The 23,169-nt window shown below is 63.3% G+C and overlaps 1 protein-coding gene across 8 annotated transcripts; it reads left to right on the top strand.

Moving 5' to 3' along the window:
* The first annotated feature begins 754 nt into the window (after positions 1 to 754).
* TNK2 (tyrosine kinase non receptor 2) lies at positions 755 to 21,607 on the top strand. Of its 8 annotated transcripts, none has more exons than XM_009089126.4 (16): positions 755 to 888; positions 10,475 to 10,652; positions 10,797 to 10,867; positions 12,080 to 12,292; positions 12,383 to 12,535; positions 12,736 to 13,013; positions 13,089 to 13,215; positions 13,307 to 13,453; positions 13,804 to 13,898; positions 16,660 to 16,854; positions 18,269 to 18,360; positions 18,881 to 18,925; positions 19,142 to 20,457; positions 20,872 to 20,967; positions 21,056 to 21,183; positions 21,305 to 21,447. In XM_009089126.4, exons 2-16 carry the CDS (start codon positions 10,490 to 10,492, stop codon positions 21,309 to 21,311), a joined length of 3,126 nt encoding a protein of 1,041 aa, XP_009087374.1. In that variant the 5' UTR covers positions 755 to 888; positions 10,475 to 10,489; the 3' UTR covers positions 21,312 to 21,447. The 8 variants fall into 8 exon arrangements, 7 of the variants coding, with proteins under 7 accessions (XP_009087374.1, XP_018768472.1, XP_018768471.1 ...); XM_018912927.3 differs by lacking the exon at positions 755 to 888 and adding an exon at positions 2,370 to 2,391; XM_018912926.3 differs by lacking the exon at positions 755 to 888 and adding an exon at positions 4,130 to 4,433.
* The last annotated feature ends 1,562 nt before the right edge of the window (positions 21,608 to 23,169 follow it).

Below are 23,169 nucleotides of genomic sequence, written 5' to 3'. Positions count from 1 at the left end.
CGAGCGGGGCCCCGGGGGTGCCGGAGGGCGGGGGGTTGAGCCCGGCGGTGCCGGAGGGCGGCGGGGTGGCCCCGGGGGTGCAGGAGCAGGGCGGCTTCACTCGCGGCGTGCAGGAGGCGGGGCTGGGGGCGCTGCCCCGCGGCCAGGAGCTGGTGGCCGGCGGCGGGGAACCGAGGGGCGGCGGGGGGCCGGGCCGGTGGCACTGGGTGCCGCTTGGCGAGCGGACGAGCCTGCAGGAGTGGGGCGAGCGGCCCGGGCCCGTCACCGCCCTCAGCGGCCCCAAGCCGGGCGCGGAGCCGCGGCGGCCCCGGGAGCGGGGGGCGGCGCGGGCGCGGCGGCGGGCGCGGGGCGCGGAGGAGGCGGCGGCTGGCGGCAGCCCCGGGGCGCGGCGGGCGCGGGGTGCGGTGCGGGGCGTGCAGGAGCACGGCCCCAAGGTCCGGCAGGAGCAGGGCCTGGCCCGGCGGGCGCAGCAGGAGCGCGGCGGGGGGCGGCGGGACGCGGCGAGCCCCCCGGCCCGCGCCCGCTGGTGGGTGCGGCGGGGCCGGCAGGAGGAGGGAGAGGCCCGGGGCGGAGTGCAGGAGGAGGGCGAGCTCTACCCGGGGGAGCAGGAGCACCCCGGCGGCAACCCCGGCGCCCGGACCCCGCCATACCGCCTGAGCCGCAGGAGGTCCGCCCGGGTGTGAGGCCGCATCCCCGTGCCCGGTGCCCGCTGCCCCGGGGGTGATCCCAGCCGCGTCCCGGACGTCGCCGGCGTCGATCGTCGCACCCCGCCCCGGCAGGTGTGCGGGCTCGCCTCGCCTGGCATGCCGGCTGTCTGGAGTGCCGCCGTGCCCGTCCTCGCCCTCCGGTGACGCTGCGGACTCGGCGCAGGATGCGGTGAGCGCAGAGGTAAGGAACGAAGCGCGACCCCATGGTTGGGGGTGCTGCGAGGGACAGGGGGTTCAGAGCTTGGCACTGTGCTGCTGCCTGGTTGACAGCTGAGTGCGCCGGTGTGTTGGCACCGTGCCCCGCAGCACTGCGAGCTGCGGTGCTTCCCTCGTGCCCAAGCACTGCGGGACTGCTCAGTCCCGGCCGGCAGCAGGCCCGACCTGCTCCAGCTGCCAAGGCAGAGCAGGCAGCAGGGTCTGGTGTGAGTGGGTGCCTGGTGCCCTTGAACTCTCCTAAACCACAGCGGAAGTTGGGGGAAGGTTTTTTTTTCCTGGAGAAAAGGCAGCTTTGCTCTTCCTCTTCCCTGGGCTCGTGGGAGCTGTGGCACTGAACAGAGGATCCTTGTCCTCCGGGGCCAGCCCAGCGCCTCGGGGTGTTGTACTGCGGCTGAAACCTCGAGCAGCAGTGAGGTGCTGGGAGCCTCTGACCTCTGGCCCAGCATGCGGCATCGTGGCTGTGTCCAGCCGTGTTGTGGCAATTTTGCTCTGAACAGTACAGGACCGTTTGGAACTTTTGCTGGTTTTGCTTTTTTAAATAAAAGTTTTAAGTTAAACTTTGTAAGGTGGTGCTGACAGTCCAGACAAGGATCCCACCATGCCAGGCAAATCCTGCTCAGCTTCTCACAGCATGATTAGACCCCTTACCCACTCTGAAGCAGCAGCTAGGAAGGAGGTTTGGAGGTGGACAGAGGAGCCAAGGTAGGGACAGTGTCTCTTGCAGTAGTGCTGGGACTGGGCTGTTTGGGCAGGACAGGCTGGGGCAGAGCCTGGCGCTGGCACTTCCCCACACCCTCATCTCCCTGGGGCCACTCAGTGCAGCAGGTACACTGGGGTGTCCTGGTGCTGCTGTGCTCCAGCACCGGCTCAACACCTTGCAAAGGGTGTCCCTCTTGCCAGGTGCTGTGGGCTCTTGAGGTTGTGCATTTCCCCCTCTTACTCAGCTATTCATTGAGCTGGCGCAGGGAAAAGCTTTCAACAAATTTTTTGGGCTATGGGCTTTGCAAAAGTCTCCTAAAAACAGGTCCTGCCTTATGAAGTGTCTTTGAGTAGGTCTGTGCTACCAGGCACCTCTTTAGGTAGAAGGTCCAGAACAGACCCTGGGTGCTGCACACCCATCCTCAGCTGTGGCCCTGCTCCCACTGCCAGCCCTCAGCCCACAGGTGCCCGCAGGGAGGGGGGGGGGAGTTAGAAGCAGCTTCCGCATCCCCCGTCAGGCTGCGCCAAGGCCTGGGGGTGCAGGTGGGAGCTGTGCAACCTGTTACCAACCCCTGGAGCTACCAGAGCCTCCTTAGCCAGGTATTTGTTAGAGCAGGGTGGGGAGTAGTGGGTATGGCTGTGGGGGCTAGCAATGCCTTCCTTCTCCTTAGGCAGCTGCCAGCCTGCTATCCCACTGTGACTCAGCCTTCCCAGGGCAAGGAGGGCCCTCATAAGCAGAGGAGCAGCCCCCACAGGACCATGAACTACTGTGAGTTTGTAGCCAAACCCTGTCCTAACAAACTGCAGGCTAGATTTGACACCATGCCTCAGTTTCCCCCCAAGAAGTCCCATCCTGCCCATGGAGCCACCTCGGTTTTGACTTCAGTTGTGTCCATGAGGGATGATAGCTGTCAGGGGCAAAGCATCCTGGGGAGCATTGCCCACTTGTATGGGTTTTGGGGGACTGGAGGATGCTCTGCTTCATACACAGATCGTGCCAGGATAGGAAGACTTAGAAGAAAGTCTTGTTCTATCCCTTTGAGCAGTCCTGGGGGAGGGCCACTGCTGCCCCTGCAGCCTGGCTAATTAGGGTGCTGTCAGTTAGTATTAATGACCGGCAAATACTGAACGGTCTGGCTAGGATGCTGTGCTGCTCTGGTGCTGGGGAACTGCGGGGATTGAGCCTTCATTCCCCCCTTCCAGCTCTAGGGGTCCCAGTTCGCCTGCTCCCAGCCCAAAGGGGAGATGCTGCCGTGTGGATGTGGTTTTGTGCCAGTCTGGCCTGAGACGCAACAAACTCGTTTTGTGCCAGCTGCAGCCTGGCCCAAGGATACATCCTGTGCTGGGGTGGAGATGAGGGTACTGCTGGCAGCACCCCCGGGTGGAGGGGCAGGTTGGACCAGGGTTCAGGGTACATCCTGGTGCCCCCCTTCCCTGGCAGGACTGGGGGCAAAGCTCTCCTGGGGGGCAGGTCCACAAAGGCTCTTCCAGCTGCCTCGGCACAACAGGTCATGACTCTGGATGCAGAGACACTTCCCATACCTTAACCCCCAGGAAGTCTGGAGTGTCTGGGGTGGACAGATGTGGGTGCCAGGCAGGGATGCCCATTCTGAGTTCTCCCACTTTGCCCCAGGGGGACCCCGTGACCGATGTCACCTGAGCCCTGATGTTTTGCTGCCTCGCACACTGCCCGGTTCTCCCTTAGCAGTGCCAGCCCCAGAGACAGGGGCTGGCACTGCTAAGGGATCCCCCTGTGCTGTCCTGTGGTCCAGGTGAGATCAGTGTGGGGGGCTGGCAGGCACAAACCAGCCTTGCATCAGGGCAGGGTGACAGGGTCCCTACAGTGGCAGTGACACCAGGGCTCAGTGATGCCAAGCCTGCTGCCCTCTCCACCTCCCCAGCAATGAAGGGTGCCAGGGACTGTTGCTTTGTGTGATTGTCCCCCAAAACACTGCACTGTGACCCTGACATGGTGGGAGAGCTTGGGGCTGAGGTGAGGATCGGTTATGGGGTCAGCAATAGCTGCCCATGCCAGCGAGCTGGGAGGTGCAAGACAAGCTAAGCCCACCCCAGCTCGACCTGCGGAGCAGATTTAGCAGAGGAAAGAGGCTTAGGGAGGGGATTTGGGCTGTGCCGGGATGGGGGGGGGGTGGGGGGGGCCCACGTGCCTATGTCTTCCCACACATCTACTGCTGCAGGGAGGGGCTCAGAGCAGGGGACGCTCTGTGCTGGGGGACAGTCAGGCCATGGGGCCAGGCTCTGGGAGCCCAGAGATGGCAACGAGGAGGAGCCTGGCACCTCGGCCTCCCCGGCCGCCCCTGCCACAGGGGTCACTAGCCCTCCGTGCTGGCCCCCCGAGACCTCCTGCTTGCTCCATCCAGCCGACCAAGCAGCATCAGGTGCCAGCACCGAGAGAGGTAAAGCACCCACTGATATGGGGGTACGTGGGGTGGCACAGTCCAGCGAGGGGCTGGGGACAGTCCCCGAGGAGCTGGGTGGCAGCAGCATCCCTCAGGTAGGCAGGATGCAGGCGGCAGCCCTGCCTGTGGTGGGAGCGGGGTGTGTTTGTACGCGTGGATATGTGTGTGTCTGCACACCTGCGCCGTGGCAGCCGGGCTGGGGAGTGTGTCACCACAATTTGGGGCCGCCCTCGGGGCCCTGCCAGGACTGAACAAGCCAGCCCGGGGTGACGGTGCGGCTGCCCTGCTGCCGCCGCAGTCAGTGAGATCACTTCCAGGCGACACAGCTGCCAGGAAGGCGGCAGGAAGGTGGCAGGCGGGCTGTGACAGTGAGCAGGGTGATGTGATGGAGGTGAGTGGGGGACCTCTGGGAGCTTGTTTTGGGGACCCACCACTTTCTGGGGCCCTCGGTGCAGGGTGGAGGGTATAGGGGATGCTGTAGCACTGGTCCCAGGAATGTGGAGCCAAGTGAGGTGTCCCATAGGGCTGAGGAACGCCAGTGTCCCCACAGAGGGGAGGGACACCTTGTGTTCAGTTATTACTGTCACACCCTGGAGGGTAACCACGGGAGGATAACCCCATCCAGTGGTTATCATTGTGGTGGGACCCCCCTCAGGGTGGGAATTGCAGGAAGGTGAGTCTAGGCTGGCAGGGCACAATGCCATTTGTCCCCTTGTACGGTACCAAATAATTTTGGTGTCAGTTAAGCCTGGGCAGGCTGGGACACCGACGTGTGGGGGGGTGTGACCCAAATCCATGCCCAGGGCTGTGGGGACAGGGACTGTCCCTACTCATCCCCACAGCATCACCTTGCCGGGGCAGGCTGGTGCGGGTTTTGGGGTAGCACAGGGCGGCTGGCTCCGGAGGGAAGGTGGCATAGCACGTGCATCAGTCACCGTCCCGTGGCGTGCCAGCGCGGTGACGCCGGCGGGCCGTGCGCGGGGGCGGCTCGCTGCTCCCACGCCGCAGGCCCGGCCCGCCTCGGCTCCACGGCTGAGCTCACCTCCGTGGTATGGCAGGAGGAGTCGCCAAGGGGCTGTTCCCGCCCGGCCCCTCAGCCGGGGCAGATCCCCCCGGGATTGCGGGTGTTTGTTTCTCTGGAGCAGAGACAGGGGAAGGGGGGGGCAGGACAAGCTCTTGTCCCCTGCCTTGGCACGTTGACAGCCTGCTGTCACTAATTTGGCAACACCGGGTTCTCGGGGCTCTGTGGGGGAACAGTGATGCGTCCTGGAGGTGCTTCTGGGGGTCAGAGTGGGGCATCATACCCTGTGGCGTTGGCATGAGGAGCAAATTGGTCCCTGGGGACTCCGCTGTGCCCCCAAGGACAGGCGGGTCACAGGGGTCTTTGAGGGGGCTGCAGCCCCACAGACGCCCCCACCCCCGATTTCAGCCTGCTTGCGGCTGTGCTCCGGAGGCTGCGAGAGGGACTGTGGCTGGGCAGCGCTGGGCTACGGGCCGGTCCCCACGTGCAGGTGTGGGGGCTCCCCATCCAGGGAGGTGTCTTCCTGCTGGGGGCTGTGCCAGCTGCGGCAGCGCCTGGCAGAGGTCTAGGAGACCCCCAGCCCCCTCAGAGGGGGTGGGGGGAGAGGATTGATCCTGGTGTGGCCTTCGGACCCCCATCCCAGCGGCACCCCCCGGGGCCTGGCTGCTGTGCCAGCCCTGCCGTGCTTGCGCCAACGCTGCCGGTGGCTGCGGAGCAGCCATCTTCCCGGTGCATCCCATCCCCCTCTGCCTGCGCAGGGAAGCGGGCGGGATGCTGGGGACACTGCCAGCGCCAGAGGCCCCCCATCCCTCTGCAGGTGCTTCCCTACCCATCCTGCCTGCTGTAGAGCCCCGGCTGGGAGACGATGGTCCCCCCTCATCCTCCTCCTCCGCCTGGCTGCCTGGTGCACCGTGCCGGGGTGCGGGGAGAAGGGGGCTGCGAGCGCGGCGATGCCACCACCTCTGCACTCAGGAGCCGGAGCAGGGACAGAAGGTGGGCTGTTGGGCTGCCGCGCCGGGAGGAACACAGTGGCGATAGGCTGGGATTGGGGAGAGGGCAAGCGCTCAAAGGGCTGCCCCCCTTCTCTTTTCCCTTTTCGTCTGCATCCCTCCATCCATCCTCCACCCCCCCAACCCCCACCATTGCCGTCGCGGTCACCTTCACCCTCTCGCTGTTTTCCGGAACTGCAGCAACTTTCTGCCATGTGATCCCAAACCCGGCTCCAGCCCTCGCCGCCCCCAAGCAGACGCGGGCGTCTCCGCAGAGCCCCCCACTCGCCGCTGCGCCGCAGCCGCCGCCTCAGCCATGGGCGAGAGATGCGACTACCAGCGCTTGAGCAGCGCCGAGGAGGAGGAGGAAATGCACGGCCCCCTGCCCCACAGCTTCTCGGACAGCACCGGGCAGCGGGCCCTGCGGCTGGGCAGCAGGCGCCTCACGCCGCCCCCCCGGCAGGACAGCGCCCCGGGCATGCCATGCCGGCGGGTCAGTGGGGGGGAATCGGTAGAGGGAAGCAGCGGGGGCACCTGGCTGAGCTTGATGGCCCCAGGATGGGCATGGGTTGGCAGCTGACATGGAGCACAGGGGATCCCTGCATGGCATCTCTCCTCTGGAATGTGCTGTACCCCGCAGCATCCGGGGCAGCATGACACCCCCTCCTTGCTCGGCTGTGCTCGCATCCTGACCCACGGGAGAGGGGCTGCCTGCTGCTTCTTGCTGGGGAAACTGAGGCATGGGGAATGGTGTGAGGCAGTGAGGCTCAGCTAAGCTTGGCACAGCTCGCCGAGGGGGGGTCACGGTGCCCACCGTAGGATGCCGTCCCCCAGCTGCAACGCTGCAACCAGACGGTGGCCCTGCAGGCTGCCATCCCCACAATGGAGTGTCCCTGGGGGATGTCAGGCTTTGCATGGATGTGGGGAATGTGTAGGTGCAGGGGCCTTGACGTATAGGACAGGTATTGTGGTGTCATTAGGGATAGATGTGATGGGGGGGGGAGGGAAGGCGGAAAGGAGGGAGGACTAACCCCCCACGTGCCAGCTCGGACGGGTTTGTGCGCTGCCAGGCGAGCACGGAGGCGACGACTGTGCCACAGCGGGGGCGGGCACCGTGGGCGCGCAGTGAGGCTCAGCTAAGCTTGGCACAGCTCGCCGAGGGGGGGTCACGATGCCCACCGTAGGATGCCGTCCCCCAGCTGAAACGCTGCAACCAGACGGTGGCCCTGCAGGCTGCCATCCCCACAATGGAGTGTCCCTGGGGGATGTCAGGCTTTGCATGGATGTGGGGAATGTGTAGGTGCAGGGGCCTTGACGTATAGGACAGGTATTGTGGTGTCATTAGGGATAGATGTGATGGGGGGGTAGGGAAGACGGAAAGGAGGGAGGACTAACCCCCCACGTGCCAGCTCGGACGGGTTTGTGCGCTGCCAGGCGAGCACGGAGGCGACGACTGTGCCACAGCGGGGGCGGGCACCGTGGGCGCGCAGGGGGCAGGCGGCTCCAGGTGCGCGCCGGGCGGAGGCGGGAGCAGGACGGTGCCGGCGGCGGCGCCGCGGTGTTTGCGCACGTGCGGCCGGGCAGGGCGGCGGCCGGGAGCGCGCGGAGGGGACGTGCGTGGGGGGCGGCTGCGGTTGTGCAGGTGGCGGGAGGCACGCGGGGGGATTGCTCCTGTGTGGTCCGGGGGTGCACGTGAGCGTCCTCAGCACGCACCGTGCATGAGCCTGGGTGCACGTAGGGTGCGTCCCTGGCGCTGCAGGGATGGGTGTGCGTGGCAGGGGCGTTCAGGGCACCAAGGGCCGAGCAGCACCTGTGCGGCGGGTCTAGGGGATTTGTGACTTCCCCAGCTTAGGATGGGAGTTTGCTGGCAGGATGCCTTGCCCCGCTCAGAGTCGAGGTTGCAGGATCACTCCCTGTGCGTGCGGGTCTATCGCAGAGAGGGAAATTGAGGCGCGGAACTTCCCCTGGCATGGTGGGCAAAGCTGGGTTCCCCATTCCCTTTTGGAAACCTGTACTCCCGATGTGAGCGCTGAACTGGGCCGCCTCACCTGGGATTTGGGGGTGCAGGAGGCAGTGCACTCGGTGCCGGTGCCGGTGGGTGCCATTTCTGCTTGATGAGGGTGATGCTCTGTCAAGGCAAGACCCCCCCACCCCCGGTGTCCCTTGAGCTGGGACGGGGGAAGCTGGCGCGTGGCAGAGGTTGGTGCCGAGGGCACTGTGCCCAGTTGTCCCCAGTCAATGGGCTTGTTGTGCCCGGTGCTTCTGCTGCTGGGTGCCAGCTGGGATCCCAGTAGCAGTGGAAGCCCCAGTGGTGACTCCTCCTGGGGATGCATTTAATTCCCTCTCAGCTGCCCCCGTGGAACAGGAATGTCCACGGTTTGGGGGGCCAGGGAGGCGGGGGCTGGGGCAAGAGGTTGCTGTGCGTCCTTCCTCTCTCACGCTGTGGCTGCCGGTGTGGCCAGCTGTTCTCCCTAGGGAGCCCGGGGCGGACAGCACTGCTGGGGTTGGGTGCCAGTCCTACCAGGGAAATGGAGCGAGCCTCAGGGTGCTGGTGGCACCCCACGGCAGAGCCCCGTGGGGGCTGGCAGCTGGGCAACGGATATGTTTGCCGAGCCAGAAACTCCCCCCGCAGTGCCCATCGCCCTGGCATCCTGCCTGTGGCCTCGGTTGGGGAGCAGAGAGCCGGATGTCTCTTCTGCCTCCCTCCCTCCCTGCTTCCTAGGGGGGAAACTGAGGCCTGGGAGAGTTTCCCAAGGCCGGGGCGAGTTTCCATGGCAATGGGAGCGGGGGTCCGGGCTCCCAGCTGCCGGCAACCGCCGAACAAGGGAGAAAGCGGGACATTGATGGGAGCCCGGCCCCTTGGGCGCGCGTCCCAGCCCGGCTGAAAATAACCCTCCTGGGCAGCGCTGCGGGCAGAGGGCCGGGACCGAACCCCGCTGCCAGCGAGGGGTCCCCAGGAAGCGGCTCCAGCCAGGGGAGTGACCCCCAGCCCTGCCGGCCGCCACCCCCCGCCCCGGCCCCGTTGCGTTGGGGAAGGGGAGGGCCGGCCGGCCAGAGGATCGGGAGCCGGATGGAAGGAGGGGCAGAGCCACAGCTCGCGTCCGGCCGACGGACAGCCCGAACCCCCTGCCCGCTCCAGGGGGGGGCTGTGGGGCGGTCGAGCCCAGGGGACATCTCTGTAGCGCAAATGAAGGGACTGCGGGTGCCCCGGCTGCAGTGAGCAGGCTCCGCCGTGGGACACCGGCTCCGGGGAAGGGACATCAGCGGTGCCAGGGGCTGGCAGCCAGGCAGGATGCGACGCTTCCAGGCTTTGCACCGATCCTTCCCCTTCCTCACCCGCTTCCGCCTCTACCGAGTAAGTGCCGACCCTCGCCCCGTGCAGACCCTGCGCTGGCCGTCACCCGCCTCTGTCCCCGTCGCCTGCGGGCAGGGGAGCCTCAGCTCCCTTCGCCCCGTGTGGCCCTGCATGCCCCCATGCGCCCCCGTGCCCAGCTGCTCGCCGCGCCCGCCGTATTTTTAGCCCAGTGCCGAGGATTGTAATTGCGGTGACGCGGCCGAGGGAGCCGAGCACAGCGGGTGAAGACGCCAGGGGCCATGTCGTCTCCCAGGGTAGAGGAGAGGATGGAGGGGGCTGCCGCGCTGTGGAGCTGGGATGGCGGGTCCCAGCCTCCCACCCGCTCTCAACAGGAGGAGGCAGAGCCATATCTCGTTGCAGAATGGTGGTGGTTAAAGTGGGGAAGAGCCAGGACAACAGGCAGGGATGGAGAGTCGGGTGGGGGAGGATGGGCTCCAGCCCTTCCTCTCTGTGTCCTGGCGCAGCTGGGGGCTGATGCCAGCAGCACTGGGGTGTCCTGTACCTCAGCGCCAGAGAAACAGGACCCTCCAGAGGCCCAGATGTTCCTGTCTGCCCCCTCCCTGTGTCTGCCCAGTGAGGTGCCACCACCCATAGCAGAGGAGACCTACTGTGAGTCTATATTACAGCTCGGCCAAGTGTGCGGGCATGCCAGGGGGCCACGATGGTTGTCCCTGCTGGGGACAGCTGTCACCTCCCTGCTCAGCCCTTCCAGCTGAGCAGAGAGAATTGGGCAAGCACATCTGTCCTGAGATTTTGCCTCCTCCTATGTCTTTGGCACTCCTGACCAGGGGATAGCCTGTGCTGGAATGGAGGGGTGGGCTGGTATTTCTGTGGGCAGGACAGGGCAGACTGGGGCACCCTTCCTATCTCTGGGGGTCCTGCTGATTGGGGTGCCTGTCCTGGGCTCCCCCAGAGAGACGGTGACAGACTCGGGAGATGACTCCACTAGTATCCCTCACAGCAGCACCCCAGCCTTGGTTCTGAACTCCTCTGGGTGACTCCCCCGGGGGATAGGGCAGAGGGGAGTGGAGCAGTGTTGCCCCTAACCTGGTGTTGTGTCCCAGCAGAGGCTGAGCTGTAGCATGCAGGCGGAGGAGGGCACGGACTGGCTGCTGGAGCTGCTCACTGAGCTGCAGCTGCAGCAGTACTTCCTGCGCATCCGAGACGAGCTCAACGTCACACGCCTCTCCCACTTTGAGTACGTCAAAAATGAGGATCTGGAGAAGATTGGCATGGGACGCCCCGGTGTGTACATCCCCCCCAAACCTCTCCCCTTACCCCTGGCTGGATGTGTAACATCTTTTGGGAAGCCCACAGGAGCATATGGGGCTGGAGGGGACCCCTACCCCAGCTAGCTTGTGACAGTCACTGTGTCCCTGTGTCCTGCAGGCCAGCGGCGGCTGTGGGAGGCAGTGAAGCGGAGGAAAGCCATGTGCAAGCGGAAATCCTGGATGAGCAAGGTAGGGATGGGAGAGGGACAGGTGTGGCAGAGAAACTGAGGCAGACAGGAAGATCTGGATCCCTCCCTGTACCCATTCCAGGTGCCTGGCTCCCCCACGTCCCTGGAGGCTGACAGGGAAATGGGCAGAAGCTGCTGCCATCCATGCCCTGCCTGAGTGTGACCCAGCCAGTCTGCGCCCCCAGTCCCCCTCAGGCTCCTGGGTCACTTCCCATCAAATGACAGCACCCTGCAATCCCAGCACTTAGAAAATTCATGTTATTTGCCTCTGTCAGGAAACTTGTTTACAGTGAGTGAATGAGAGAGCCTTGCTCCAGACAGCTCTATGGGCAGCATTGGTGCCCGGGACACTGCCCACTCTGCTGCCTCACAGCGAGGGGGCAGTTCCTTGTACCTGCAGGCTGGGACACACTGTGGCAGGGGACCTTGGGATGCTCTCATATGCCCTGATACCATCCCACCCAAAGCTGGTACTTCTGGCACCCTATGCCACCTGGCACCCCAGAAGCGCAGAGTTTGGCAGAGACCAGTTTGCCAGCTGGGCACTGGGCCATGGCCTCTCCCCTGCGTGACTTGTCTGTGCTAGGACATGATGAGGATGGGCTTTTAATAGAAGGCTACTTCTATTAAAGAACAAATAGCAGAAATGCCACCTCCCACCCCAGACACATGCTGGGCCCAGCCCCTGCGCACCCTGCTCAAGACTGGGATGGACCCTGTTCCATGAAGCACATCATCCTTCCCAGCTGAGGGAGATGGAAGGAGGGCCCATCCCTTCTGAGTGGTGGCAGCCTGCTCGCATTGCAAAGCCCACGTAGCTGCAGGGATGTGTCACCAGGCTCAGCCCAAGCTGGAGGTTTCCCTTGGCTTTGTGCCCAGGCACATTGTGTGGCCTCAGCCTGGCCAAGGAGTGCCCAGGGCTCTCTGGCTACTGGCCTGGTTTGCTGTGGCTGCTGGGGAACTGCTGCAGAGCTGCTGCAAGAGAAACAACCTCTTCCCTCCATGGGAATCACAGCTCAGTCTGCTGGCAGCAGGAGGAACGGAGCCCTCTCACACAACCAGCCTTCTCTGGGTTATGGGTCCAGTTATGGGTCATCACTAGGTTCCAGTGTGTACAGCTGAGGCAAGGAGTTGTGCCAGAACTTCTCACTTACAGACCCAAGGGCTTGGGGTGTTTCCATGCCCACGTTTCACCCTCCTCCACATCCCACAGGTGTTCAGTGGGAAGCGCCCAGAGTCGGAGCTGCCACCCCAGCCCCAGAGTACCTTCCGCAAGCCTCCCACACCACCACCCCCTGAAGCTGGGGGCCAGCACTCCCTCACCTGCCTCGTGCGGGAGCGGGACCTCTCAATCTTTGAGAAGCTGGGTGACGGCTCTTTTGGTGTCGTGCGTCGCGGCGAGTGGTGCACACCTGCTGGCAAGACGGTGAGGGGCTGCTCTGGGGGGTGGGGAGCCAGGCAGCGGGACCACACACAGGGGAAGACACTTCAGAACTCATCCCTGCTTTGGCCATAGCTGAATGTGGCAGTGAAGTGCCTCAAGACAGATGTGCTGAGCCAGCCAGAGGCACTGGACGACTTCATTCGGGAGGTGAATGCCATGCACTCCCTGGACCACAGGAACCTCATCCGCCTGTATGGCGTGGTGCTCTCCCACCCCATGAAGATGGTGAGTGGGGAGGGATGGGGCCCACCCCAATGACATCCCTATGGGGAGGAGGTTCCACATGATGGCATGAGCCAAGCCAGGCTGGGTCTGTACCCCAAGCCCTCTGCTGGCATTCCTAGTGGGGCATAAGAAGGCTGGAAACCAGCCCAACCAGGGTGGCCTTGGACTTATCCGCTTGCTGTCCTCATCCCATGGCACAGGTGACAGAGCTGGCCCCACTGGGCTCCCTCCTGGACCGGCTGCGGAAGAACCAGGGCCATTTCCTCATCTCCACACTGTGCCAGTATGCCATCCAAGTGGCCAAGGGCATGGCTTACCTGGAGTCCAAGCGCTTCATCCACCGCGACCTGGCTGCCCGCAACATCCTGCTGGCCTCCAATGAGCTCGTCAAGATCGGGGACTTTGGTCTGATGCGGGCACTGCCCAAAAATGATGATCACTACGTGATGCAGGAGCATCGCAAGGTCCCTTTTGCCTGGTGAGCCTTGGGGAGGGGGAGACCTGGAGGAGCAGCACCCACGGCCTTCTGATGCTCATGTCCTTCCCCCTGTAGGTGTGCTCCTGAGAGCCTGAAGACACGCACCTTCTCCCACGCCAGTGACACCTGGATGTTTGGAGTGACCCTCTGGGAGATGTTCACCTATGGTCAGGAGCCTTGGATTGGCCTCAATGGCAGCCAGGTAGGTGTACAGCAGGGACCTGCCCCCTCATCTCACCCTGCTTGTGCTGAGGGGGATCTGGGACACTCTGACAGCACACCTTGTCCTACAGATCCTGCACAAGATAGACAAGGAGGGTGAGCGGCTGCCACGGCCTGAGGACTGTCCCCAGGACATCTACAACGTCATGTTGCAGTGCTGGGCACACAAGCCCGAGGACCGACCCACCTTCGTGGCCTTGCGAGACTTCTTGGTGGAGGTGGGTGAGCAGGGAGGGGGACAGGAGTCCCAACACCCTATGCTGTTGGCTTGCTCAAGCATGAATAGAGCTAAGAATATTGCCAAGCTGGGAGGTGACATGGGGAGCTCAGGCCAGGCAACCCTGCAGGCTGGGAGGTGGAGGGTGGTGACATGGTCACAGCAGGAAGCACCTGGTTTCTGCCTTGCCATCACACACCCCAGGGATGTGACAGCTGAGGAGGGGCTAGTGGTGATGCTGTCTCCTATGGATTTCTGGGTTTTCCCTGCCCTCCTTGGAGCTGGGCCTAGCCTCAGAAGAGGATGGACATGAGGGGCTGCATCCCCTATTCTCACCCACTTCTCCCCCAGGCTCAGCCCACAGACATGAGAGCGCTGCAGGACTTTGAGGAGCCAGACAAGCTGCACATCCAGATGAACGACATCATCACAGTCATTGAGGGCAGGTACTGCATGGGAGGGTGGCAGGTGTTGCAGAGGGGGATGCACTGCCTGCCAGCCTGCATTGGGATAGGGAATGGGGAGACTGTGAGCACTGGCGGAACTGTTGGAAGCAGGGTGAGGAAGGGGTGGCTCTGTCCCCAGCACACCTGGCCATGTACCCCACGGGTGGGCAGAGCTGGTCTGTTTGTGGTCCCCCAGGCAGTACAGCGTGGTGGGGCCACCCGGTGTAGGGGCACAGCCACCACTGTGCTGTGGGCTGCACACTGCCCACAGTCCTGCCCACACCATCCCTGCTGACTCACCCCACGGTGTCCGGTGTCCGTGGGTTTGCCCAGGGAAACTGCACGCCCCAGGGCCGCTCCCTGCTGATAGTGGTGGGGACCGTGCTGCCAGCACCCGGAGACTGCTGCTGTCATCGGGCTGGGAGAGGCACCGTGGGGCTTGGTACCATGCTGGCAGAACCTGCTGTGCGCTCCTTGGTCCCTGCTGACCATGCCAGGGCACAGCCACCCCTCCACCGCCCCAGGGACCTGGGATTGCAGTAGGGGCCCCTTTAATCCCTGCATCCCTATCCCAGGATGTGCCTATCACTTACCAACTGGGGTAGAGTGGGGACCTCCCAAAGGAGTTCCGTGCGCCCGCACTAGAGCCGGCCTCCCAGCCCCGAGGGGAGGAGGAGGAGGGCTCTGTCCCCGTCCCTCCCTGTCCCCCGCCCCGGGCCGGCTCCCCGCGGTTAGTCACAACCCGGGGTGAATCAGGCCGGGTTTTTGTGTGTCTTCAGGGACCGGCTGCTCCCGGTCCGCCGCCGCGGGGATGACTCTTGCCCAGGGTCTGGCGGTTTAATTGCAGGGAGGGAAGGGGAGGGGAAGCAGCGTCGGCGGAGGGAGGGAAGGAGCGGCGGAGGGCGGTGCGGCCGTGCCAGAGCGCCTACATCGTCCCTGCCGCCGCATCGCGGCCGGGCTGCGGGTCCGCGCCCCCCGCCCCACCGCCGGCCCCAGGTGAGCCGCGGAGGGAAGGGTAGAGCGGGAAGAGGGGCCGGAGGTTGCCCGTCGGTCGGGAATTGCCGGGAGTGGAGTACAGCCGGGGCGCAGCTTCCCTTGCCTCAGTTTCCCCGAGGGACGCCGGTCCTTGGTGACTCCCGGTGGGTAGGTTTTGGAGGTGCGGACTCAGGGCACACGCGGTGGGTTCAGCAGCCGAGGGCTGGCAGAAAGCCCCACCGACTGCCGGTACTCCCGGAGGGGAGCCCCCTCCCCGTGCCTCAGTTTCCCCGGCGGTAGGCACCCCCACCGCGCTGCTTGTGGGGATGCCCGGGCAGAGGTGGCGGGGGGAAGGGGGGTGGCCTCCTGCCGGGGGCTGCATCCGGCCCTGCCGAAGCCGCCCGGGGCACCGTAAACACCCCCCACCCCTTTTCAAGCCCCTGCCTGTCGTTCGGCGGGCGCCGGCTGTGCGTACGTGTGTGTGGGCAGGGGCAGGGACCTCCCTGAAAGCCCCCCGGGGACCCAGCCGCTCGTGGGAGGGGGCTGTCGCGGGAAGAGGAGCCAGGACAGCACCGGAGCGGGTTTGTGCCGGGGGTCCGAGCTCGGGTTCGGTGGGACCGAGGCTAGGAGCAGGGAGAGTGGAGGGATGGCCCGGCTGCAGCATCCTTTGGTCGGGATGTGGCAGCGAGGGGCGCAGGGAGGGGGAGTGGAGGGGACCTCCAAGGGAGGGGAGCTGTTCCCCCAGCTCCCCCAGCCTGCCGCGGTGAGGGAGGATGCCTGGTATCGGCTGGGCTCTGCCGGAGCTCTGCTGAGGGGTCCCCACACTGAGTAAGGCGGCTGGCTGGCGGCAGCGGGAAGGTAAACAGGAAAAGGGCTGAGCTGGTGGCCGGGGGTGACTCACAGGTGACTCCAGGAAACTGTGGGGCCCGTGCCAGCCTCACCAGGCTGGCACCCACACTGCCACTGCCCCCTGCCCACAGAACACACCCAGCCCATGGGGAGTGGAGGGCCCTGACAGGCAGGGGGGTAGCTTAGGGTCGGAGCCCCCCCACCATTTATTTGGCATTGTGCTGGGTGGGGTACACCACTTGGGATGCCTTTCCCTGCTCCATCCCTGTTTCCCCCACCAGTCCCTCTGGGTTAGATGACCACCTCATTCCCCCCCAGAAGTGGCTGTGTCCTGGGCAACTTCTTGGGGACACACTGGGGACACTCAGTGGCTCCAGGAAGACTGACAGCCTAAGCCTGCCTTTTGCCCATTTCCCCCTGCCTGCACAAGTCTGCACAAGGCTCATTGATAGTGTAGGAAGGGAGAGCTGTGGGCTCCCCTCCCCATATGGGGGGAGAGGAAGACCCCCACAGTCCCCCATATGGGACCCCACAGTCCCCCATATGGGCCCCCCATCAGACGCCAAGCGTGTTCTCTGTGCCATCCTTTAGTACGTGGGGCACAGAGGGATTGGTGACAAAGAGCTTGGTGCAGGCATCACCCCAAGGCTCCTGTGTTACTTGAGGCAGCAAGGAGGAGGAAGGGGCATATCTTTGGGGTCACAAGCATGGAGCTTTGTTCCCCACTGCTTGGCAGGTGCAGGGACCATATAGGGTGGGAGCCAAAGCATACTGCCCTGTAGGGTTGGGATCCTGGGCACCCAGGTCCCTTCCCAGATGTGTCACCTCATGCCTTCGTGCACTTGGACAAGTCATCTTCCCTCCTCCCCATCACTGGGGCAGGCACGTGTCAACTTCCCATCCCCTCATCAGTAACGAGGTCCTTTTTATTCCTTAGGGCCGAGAATTACTGGTGGCGGGGTCAGAATAAACGGACCCTAAAAGTGGGCCAATTTCCCCGAAACACGGTGACCTCGGTGGCAGGGCTGTCAGCCCACGACATCAGCCAGCCACTTAAAAACAGCTTCATCCACACAGGCCATGGAGACACCAACCCGCAGCACTGCTGGGGGTTTCCTGATAAAATTGATGAGTAAGAAACTTTTTGTCTTCTCTGCATCCTCTGCCTGCTCCCTCCCTACCCTGCTGCCCACTGGGCTCGGGAGCAAGACGCGGCTTTGCTACTGCCCCCCTTTTGCCCATGAAGAATCTCTTTCTGCCCCCGCTGTGTTGGGAATGGTGGCTCTGAGTAGGGTCCCTGCAGCTGGACTAACTTCCTTGCCTCTTCCTACTAATGTGCTTAGGGACGTGGGGGGCTGCTGTGCTTGTGGCTGTCCTAGGCGGGAAGACCTTTGTGGCTGTCCTGGGGCAGGGAGACATCAGTAAGCACCACCCCAGAGGTGGCCACATTGCCCCAAAACACTTTTGGGGTGTCCCAGGGCTGCTAATTGTGCGTAGCTTGCAGCCTGTCCCCGCGCTTCTAACAGCATGATTCTTTTTGAAAAGCAAAACATGAAAAAAATCCACTGAAATGATTTTTTTCTCCACCCTGCTCTATCAGAAGACACCTGGCTGGACTGTGATGTGGGGAAGGGGGGCTGGGTGCTTGTGCACCAGTGTCCCACATACTCTCTGCCAGGTGGGATTGGTTGTGCGACAGTGAGCAGGAGCACCTTGGCAGGGAGCATGTGGGGGTCTCTCCCAGCACTGGGCTGGAGGGATGTGGGAGGTCAGTGTGGTGGGGGATAGGATTTCAAAAAATGGAAAGCTCCTGGTGTGTAGAGCAAGCTCCTACCCTAGGCTCAGCCCGTCCCCTAGGATCTCGACTGCTGTTTGTTATCCCAGGCCTGGGACAGCTCTGCCCGTTCCCTCAGTCCCAGCCTGACCCCTCCGCAGCACCCCGTGTCATGGGCGGTTCCGGCGGCCCTCGGAGGGCTGAACCGAGGCGCCGTGCACGCGGATCTGGCTCGTGCCCCGGCAGGCCTCCCCGCGCCCCACTGCGTGGGCACGGGCGCTGGGTACGTGCTGCCCGGGCTGCCGAGAACGCACCGAGCTCGGCACACGCCCAAGCCTTCGGGCTGCGCCGGCTCCCGCCGGCTCCCTGGCTTGCGACGGCTCGCCCGGGCCTCCCAGCACCCACCGACACGCGGTACCGGGGCATCCTGCCTTGGGCACAGCATCGCCCTGCGGCTGGAGGGGTGTCCTGGGCACCACACACTGCACAGGTACCCTGCACGCAGTGCCCTGCTTGCAGTCCCCTGGGCACAACGCAGGCAGCCACAGATGCGCGTGGAGCCAGAGATGGGTGGGATGGCACTGGGATGGCACCAGGCTCTGTGCCGTAGCACTGGAAGCGTCTGGAGTGTGTTGCCCCAGCACTCACAGGTACGCACCAGGTGTGGTTGTGTGGTGGAGGAGCTGTGGGGTGTCCCAAGGCACAAGCCTGGTGAGTGAGGAGTCCCACGTGGCCCCTGCTGACTCCCAGGCACTCTCCTCTCTCCCCACAGGCTGTACCTGGGAAATCCCTTGGACCCTCCTGATATTTTAGGTGTGGACCCAAGTGCTGCCAGACCTACACAGCTTCCAGGGAGGGCTAAAAGTGAGTAGCTTTTCTCCTTCCTCCTGCCCATCAGCTGCACGAAGCCTCCATCCCTGTACCCTGCTGCCGGGGTGATGGGCTGGACCCTCTCCTTTCTGTCTCTCTGCTGGCACTTGCTTTTTGCAGAGCAGGGGGAGCTGGAGTGATGGGGTGTGTTGTCACCTGGCCATACACCACTGCTGGCAGCATGGGCAGCTGGTGGCTCTGCCTGGCTGGACTCTGCTCTGCTGCCCTTTGTCCGAGTCCCTTGTCCCCTCCTGGCCTCCCACAGCTGGGCTCCCCAGTGCAGGTGATGTCAGCAGAGCTGACACAGGCAGGGAACTCAGATGCTGTGTGTATGCCACAATCCCCCTAAACCTACAGTTTTTCCTTGGTGGGGGGGCTTCCCACCAGCATCCTCCCCATGCCCCACCAGTGAAGGGGGACACAACAAAGCATGCACCCCATTAAGCAAGCACCTTGGCTGCCGCTTCTGTGTTCACCCTATGCTTCCCTTTCTCTTGGGTTCTGTCTTCTGCAGGGCAGCCTCCTCCGCGCCCACCTCAGCCTACCGTCCTGCTCACCAGTAAGTTGGGCTTCTTTGAGTGCTGCTGTCCCCTCTTCTTACCCTCTTTCTTTTCTCTCTTACCTGGGTGGCCTGGGGCAGGTGCCCTAGTATGCCTTGGGAACAAAGAGGGCTGAAATTATGGGGTGGTTTGGGGGCTTGGAGATGTAGATGCCCCTTCTTGCACTCTAGGGATGGGTGCTTAGACCCTCACCATCTCTCTTTGCCCCCTTCTAGAGCCTTGCTACGACCCAGTTAGTGAGGAGGAGGAGGGTCTGCCAGGGGGTCTCCGGAAGCTCTGCCTGAAGAAGCCGGGCACAGGGAAGGGTCTGCGACCAGTCAAGCCATCAGCACGAGTACCGGGCACCAAGGTGGGCGAGCGGCAACCCAGACGTCTGGCAGGCGAGGGGACAGCAAGCAGCGAGGTGACTCTCATTGACTTTGGGGAGGAAGTTCCCCAGGGTAGCCCCTCTCCAGTGGGAGAGCTGACAGCCCTATCATTAGCCGAGCTGGCCATGGAGGCCTTCTCTTTGCTGGACAAGACCCCACCACAGAGCCCCACGCGGGCTCTACCTCGGCCACTCCACCCAACGCCAGTGGTGGACTGGGATGCCCGGCCCTTGCCCCCACCGCCTGCCTATGATGACGTGGCCCAGGATGAGGACGATATTGAGGTCTGCTCTATCACCAGCCCCCCGAGCCGGCGGGGAAAGACCAACTATGGCTTTGTGGATGAGGGTGAGCGGGGACCGGCACTGGAGGACAACCTCTTCCTGCCCCCCAAGGAGACCAAACAGCCCAGCATGACACAGACCACCGAGCTCTTCGAGGAGCTGCAGCAGGAGTGCATGAAGAGGCTCAACGTCCCTCTGGGACCGGCTGCACCAGCTGACGACAAGCCCCAGATCCCTCCCCGTGTCCCAATCCCGCCCCGGCCCCTTCGCCGCAATGAGCCTGGGCGCTGGTCAGGGGACCTTTCTCCAGCTTCAGGGGGCGAGGAAGACCGGCCGCCCCAGATCCCCCCACGGGACCCACTGTCCCGGCCCACTTCCCGGACACCCAGCCCCATGGCTCTGCAGGTGGGCTCCCCCCAGCAACGTGCTGCCCTCTGCTCCTGCCTCTCCACCTCACCAGGGAAGCCCATGCCCACCACACAGAGCTTCGCCCTCGACCCTAAGTATGCCACCCCCAAGGTCATCCAGGCGCAGGGCAAGGACTGCTCCAAGGGACCCTGCATCCTGCCCATCGTGAAGGATGGGCAAAAGGTCAGCAGCACCCACTACTACCTGCTGCCCGAGCGCCCGGCCTACCTGGACAAGTATGAGAAGTTTTTCAAGGAGGCTAAAAGCCCTGAGGAGGTGGCAGTGTCCCGCCAGGTCACCACAGCCACTGTCCGTCCCATGGTGCAGCAGCCATTGTCAGACTGCAAGGCCAACTTTTCCTCCAACAACAGCAACCCTGGGCCCAAGTGCCTGGTGAAAGCCTCCTGCAGCCTCCAGAAGATCGTTTACGACGGGCCAGATGTTTGCCGTCCTGCTGACAAGATCCGGCTGGTAAGTGTCATCCCCCAGCATCCATGAGAAGTGGGCTTACATGGGCAAGAGCTTTGCCCACCCTGTGCCTCAGTTTCACAAGTTCAGCCCCAGGGGGGCTACAAGAAAGCCCCAGGTGTTCAGGGGGACATAAATGTCAATGCAATGCCAAAATGAGAATTGAAGGCCCTGGGGAGGAGGAAGGTGGCTGCTGCTATGGTCCCCTTGATCTCTCTAGGCTGAGGATATTGTGGCCCACCCAGACCCAGGGGAGATTTAAGATCCCAGTGATGAGCGTGATCCCAGCTCCAGGCTGATAGTACTCCCTGAACACAGAACCAGGGATGGGGGCAGCCCCAGTGGTCTCCTGTTTCAGTCACAGGCTTCTTGCTGCCCAGGGGTAGCAGCGGACAGTGACCACAAGCTCCCCCCCAGGTGCAGGACACGGTGCATGGCGTGACCACCGAGGAATGCCAGGCAGCCCTTCAGAGCCATGGCTGGAACGTCCAACGGGCTATCCAGTACCTGAAGGTACAGCACACCCCTGTTCCTTTGTCCCCACTCCATCAAGAGTGGTGGCACCCCTGTCATCCCTCTGGCCATGCCTGTCCCCTTGCAGGTGGAGCAGCTCTTCTGCCTGGGGCTGAAGTCCCGTGGTGAGTGCCAGCAGGTGCTGGAGAAGTTCAACTGGAACCTGGCACAGGCCAGCTCCCACCTCCTCGGTCCCTACAGCGCCACCCGCCAGAAGTAGGGACATCCTTGTTTTTGAGGGGGGCATTTTGAGGGGGGCACTTCTCTATGCCACACTGCTCTGGGCAGACTGGCACTATCACCCCTCCTGAGTTCATGTCCTGTCTTCTCCTTACAGGTGGTGACAGCGGGGACAAGGCGAGCTGTGTTGGATCCAGAGCAGGCATCTCGCCATGGGGCCAGTCCCACTGCCTCCACCCATACAACCTGCTGCAGGACTCTGGACTGAGCCCCTACTTGAGGGTGGAGACACCCCAAAAGGGACCCTGCCTAGTGCCACAAATTTTCCAGGGTGCTTGTGCCCTGGCCTTGGCAATGGGCTCCATCCCCTGGCCCCTTGTTGAATTGTTTTTGTAAAGAGAAATGTAATTTTAATATATATATTATGTATATATATATATATAAAAAAATATTCTATGGAGAGGCTGAGGGTACTTATGGCCGTCTCCCAGGTTTATCCCTACCAATGCACAGGCACAGGCCACACATCCATGGGTGCTGATTCCTCCCTGCAGGCAGGTGGGACTGTGACCCTTGGGATCCACTGTGGGTTGAAGCTCGGGAAGGGATGCACAGACTCTGGGAATCCCCAGGAAGCTGTGCACCTATAAAACCTCCTGCTGAGTCCTCCCAGGCTGCTTTAGGGTGCAAAGTTCTCCCCATCCACCGCTGTTGGAGTTAGTCACAGTATATCCCACCCCCAGGCCCAATGCTTGAAGGCTGGGCATGGTTGTGCTTGCTCTGAGTGGGCAGTGTTTGCCTGCAGGGGAGCCCCCTGCAGCCAGGCCCCCCTTGCCCGGTGCCCCACGGCTGCCACCTGACTCATGCCCGGGCAGGGAGTGGCGGGACCGGCGTCGCCCTCACCCACGTGTGGCTGTTGTGCAACTGCGTGCCTCTGCTGCAGACGGAGCCGGGAGCAGTGCAGGAGTGGAGGGTGATTCCTGTGGGGTCCCAGAGCCAATGTCACTGCTCACTCCCCCCTCCAAGTGGGTATCAGAGCCCCTTAGCTGGGTTTCCTGTAGTGCTGCCTTCTAGCAGCAAGAGATCTTGGAATCAGGTGGAGGAGGATCTTGGTGCCCAAACCCACCAGGTCCATTGATAGTGGTGGTACCTGCTCTCCAAGGAAATCTGCTCCAGAGCTGGTGGCTCCAGGAGGAGAGACCCTGCCATACACAGTGAGGAAGGGCTGCCTTGGCATGACCATGGATCCATCCCTGTGGCAGTCGGGACCTGGCCACATCCTGTGCACCCACAGCTCCCTCTGCTCTGGTCCCCTGGCCCTGCCTGAGCGTGGGGACGGGGAGCTGGTGCTGCTGTGAGCACAGTCACGCGTCACTGCTTGGGACTCAGTACTTCTGTGTTCCTGCGTGAGGTGCAGCCACCATGGCAGGGCTGTCAGTGAAGCGAGGAAGGCACAGCACCATCACTGACTTACTTCCCTCTCCTTAAATGATCCTGGAGATGCGTGAGACCTTGTGAAGAAGCAAACACATTTGCTGCAGTGGCCTCACTGGATCCATTCATGCAGCAGGATCCATCCAGCCTCTGTCGCTGGTGGAAGGTGACCTGCAACCTAGGGCAATGTCTGGCCCCGCCACCTATGCAGGAACAACCCCCACTCCATCCGGGTTTGCGTGGGCGTTTGCCGCGATGTGCAGATAACGCCTGGGACCGGCAGTGCCCAAGGGGGGGACAGGGCAGGGTCAATACGGGGGACCCCAAGGCATCAGCGCTAGCCTGCTTCTTCCTTCTTCCTCCTTGGTGACAAGCCAATCCCTGCCAGGGGTTATCGGCCATGCAGCCAAGTGTGGAGGGACCTGACAGCAACCAGGAGGGTGGATGGGGGTGCAGAGCCCAGGACTGACCCACCCCTCCCTGAGATGTTTGGGACCCCTGTCCCTGCCTGCCATCCCAGCGTCTTCAGGCCAAGTGACTTTGAACCCCCTGGGGTGCTCCCTAGGGGTTGGGGACCGCAGCCCCAGT

This window comes from Serinus canaria, chromosome 9, assembly GCF_022539315.1.
Source record: "Serinus canaria isolate serCan28SL12 chromosome 9, serCan2020, whole genome shotgun sequence".
Lineage (NCBI taxonomy): Eukaryota > Metazoa > Chordata > Aves > Passeriformes > Fringillidae > Serinus > Serinus canaria.
Note: the sequence above shows the minus strand (reverse complement) of the source record. Positions and strands in the feature narration are given on the sequence as shown.

What these genes read in the sequence shown, in the direction of transcription:
- TNK2 (XM_018912922.3), top strand. Translation starts at nt 9,345, where the DNA reads ATGCGACGCTTCCAGGCTTTGCACCGATCCTTCCCCTTCCTCACCCGC. An exon ending in CCCGCTTCCGCCTCTACCGA is followed by an intron (nt 9,408 to 10,474) that starts GTAAGTGCCGAC and finishes GTGTCCCAGCAG; the next exon opens with AGGCTGAGCTGTAGCATGCA. An exon ending in GATTGGCATGGGACGCCCCG is followed by an intron (nt 10,653 to 10,796) that starts GTGTGTACATCC and finishes TGTGTCCTGCAG; the next exon opens with GCCAGCGGCGGCTGTGGGAG.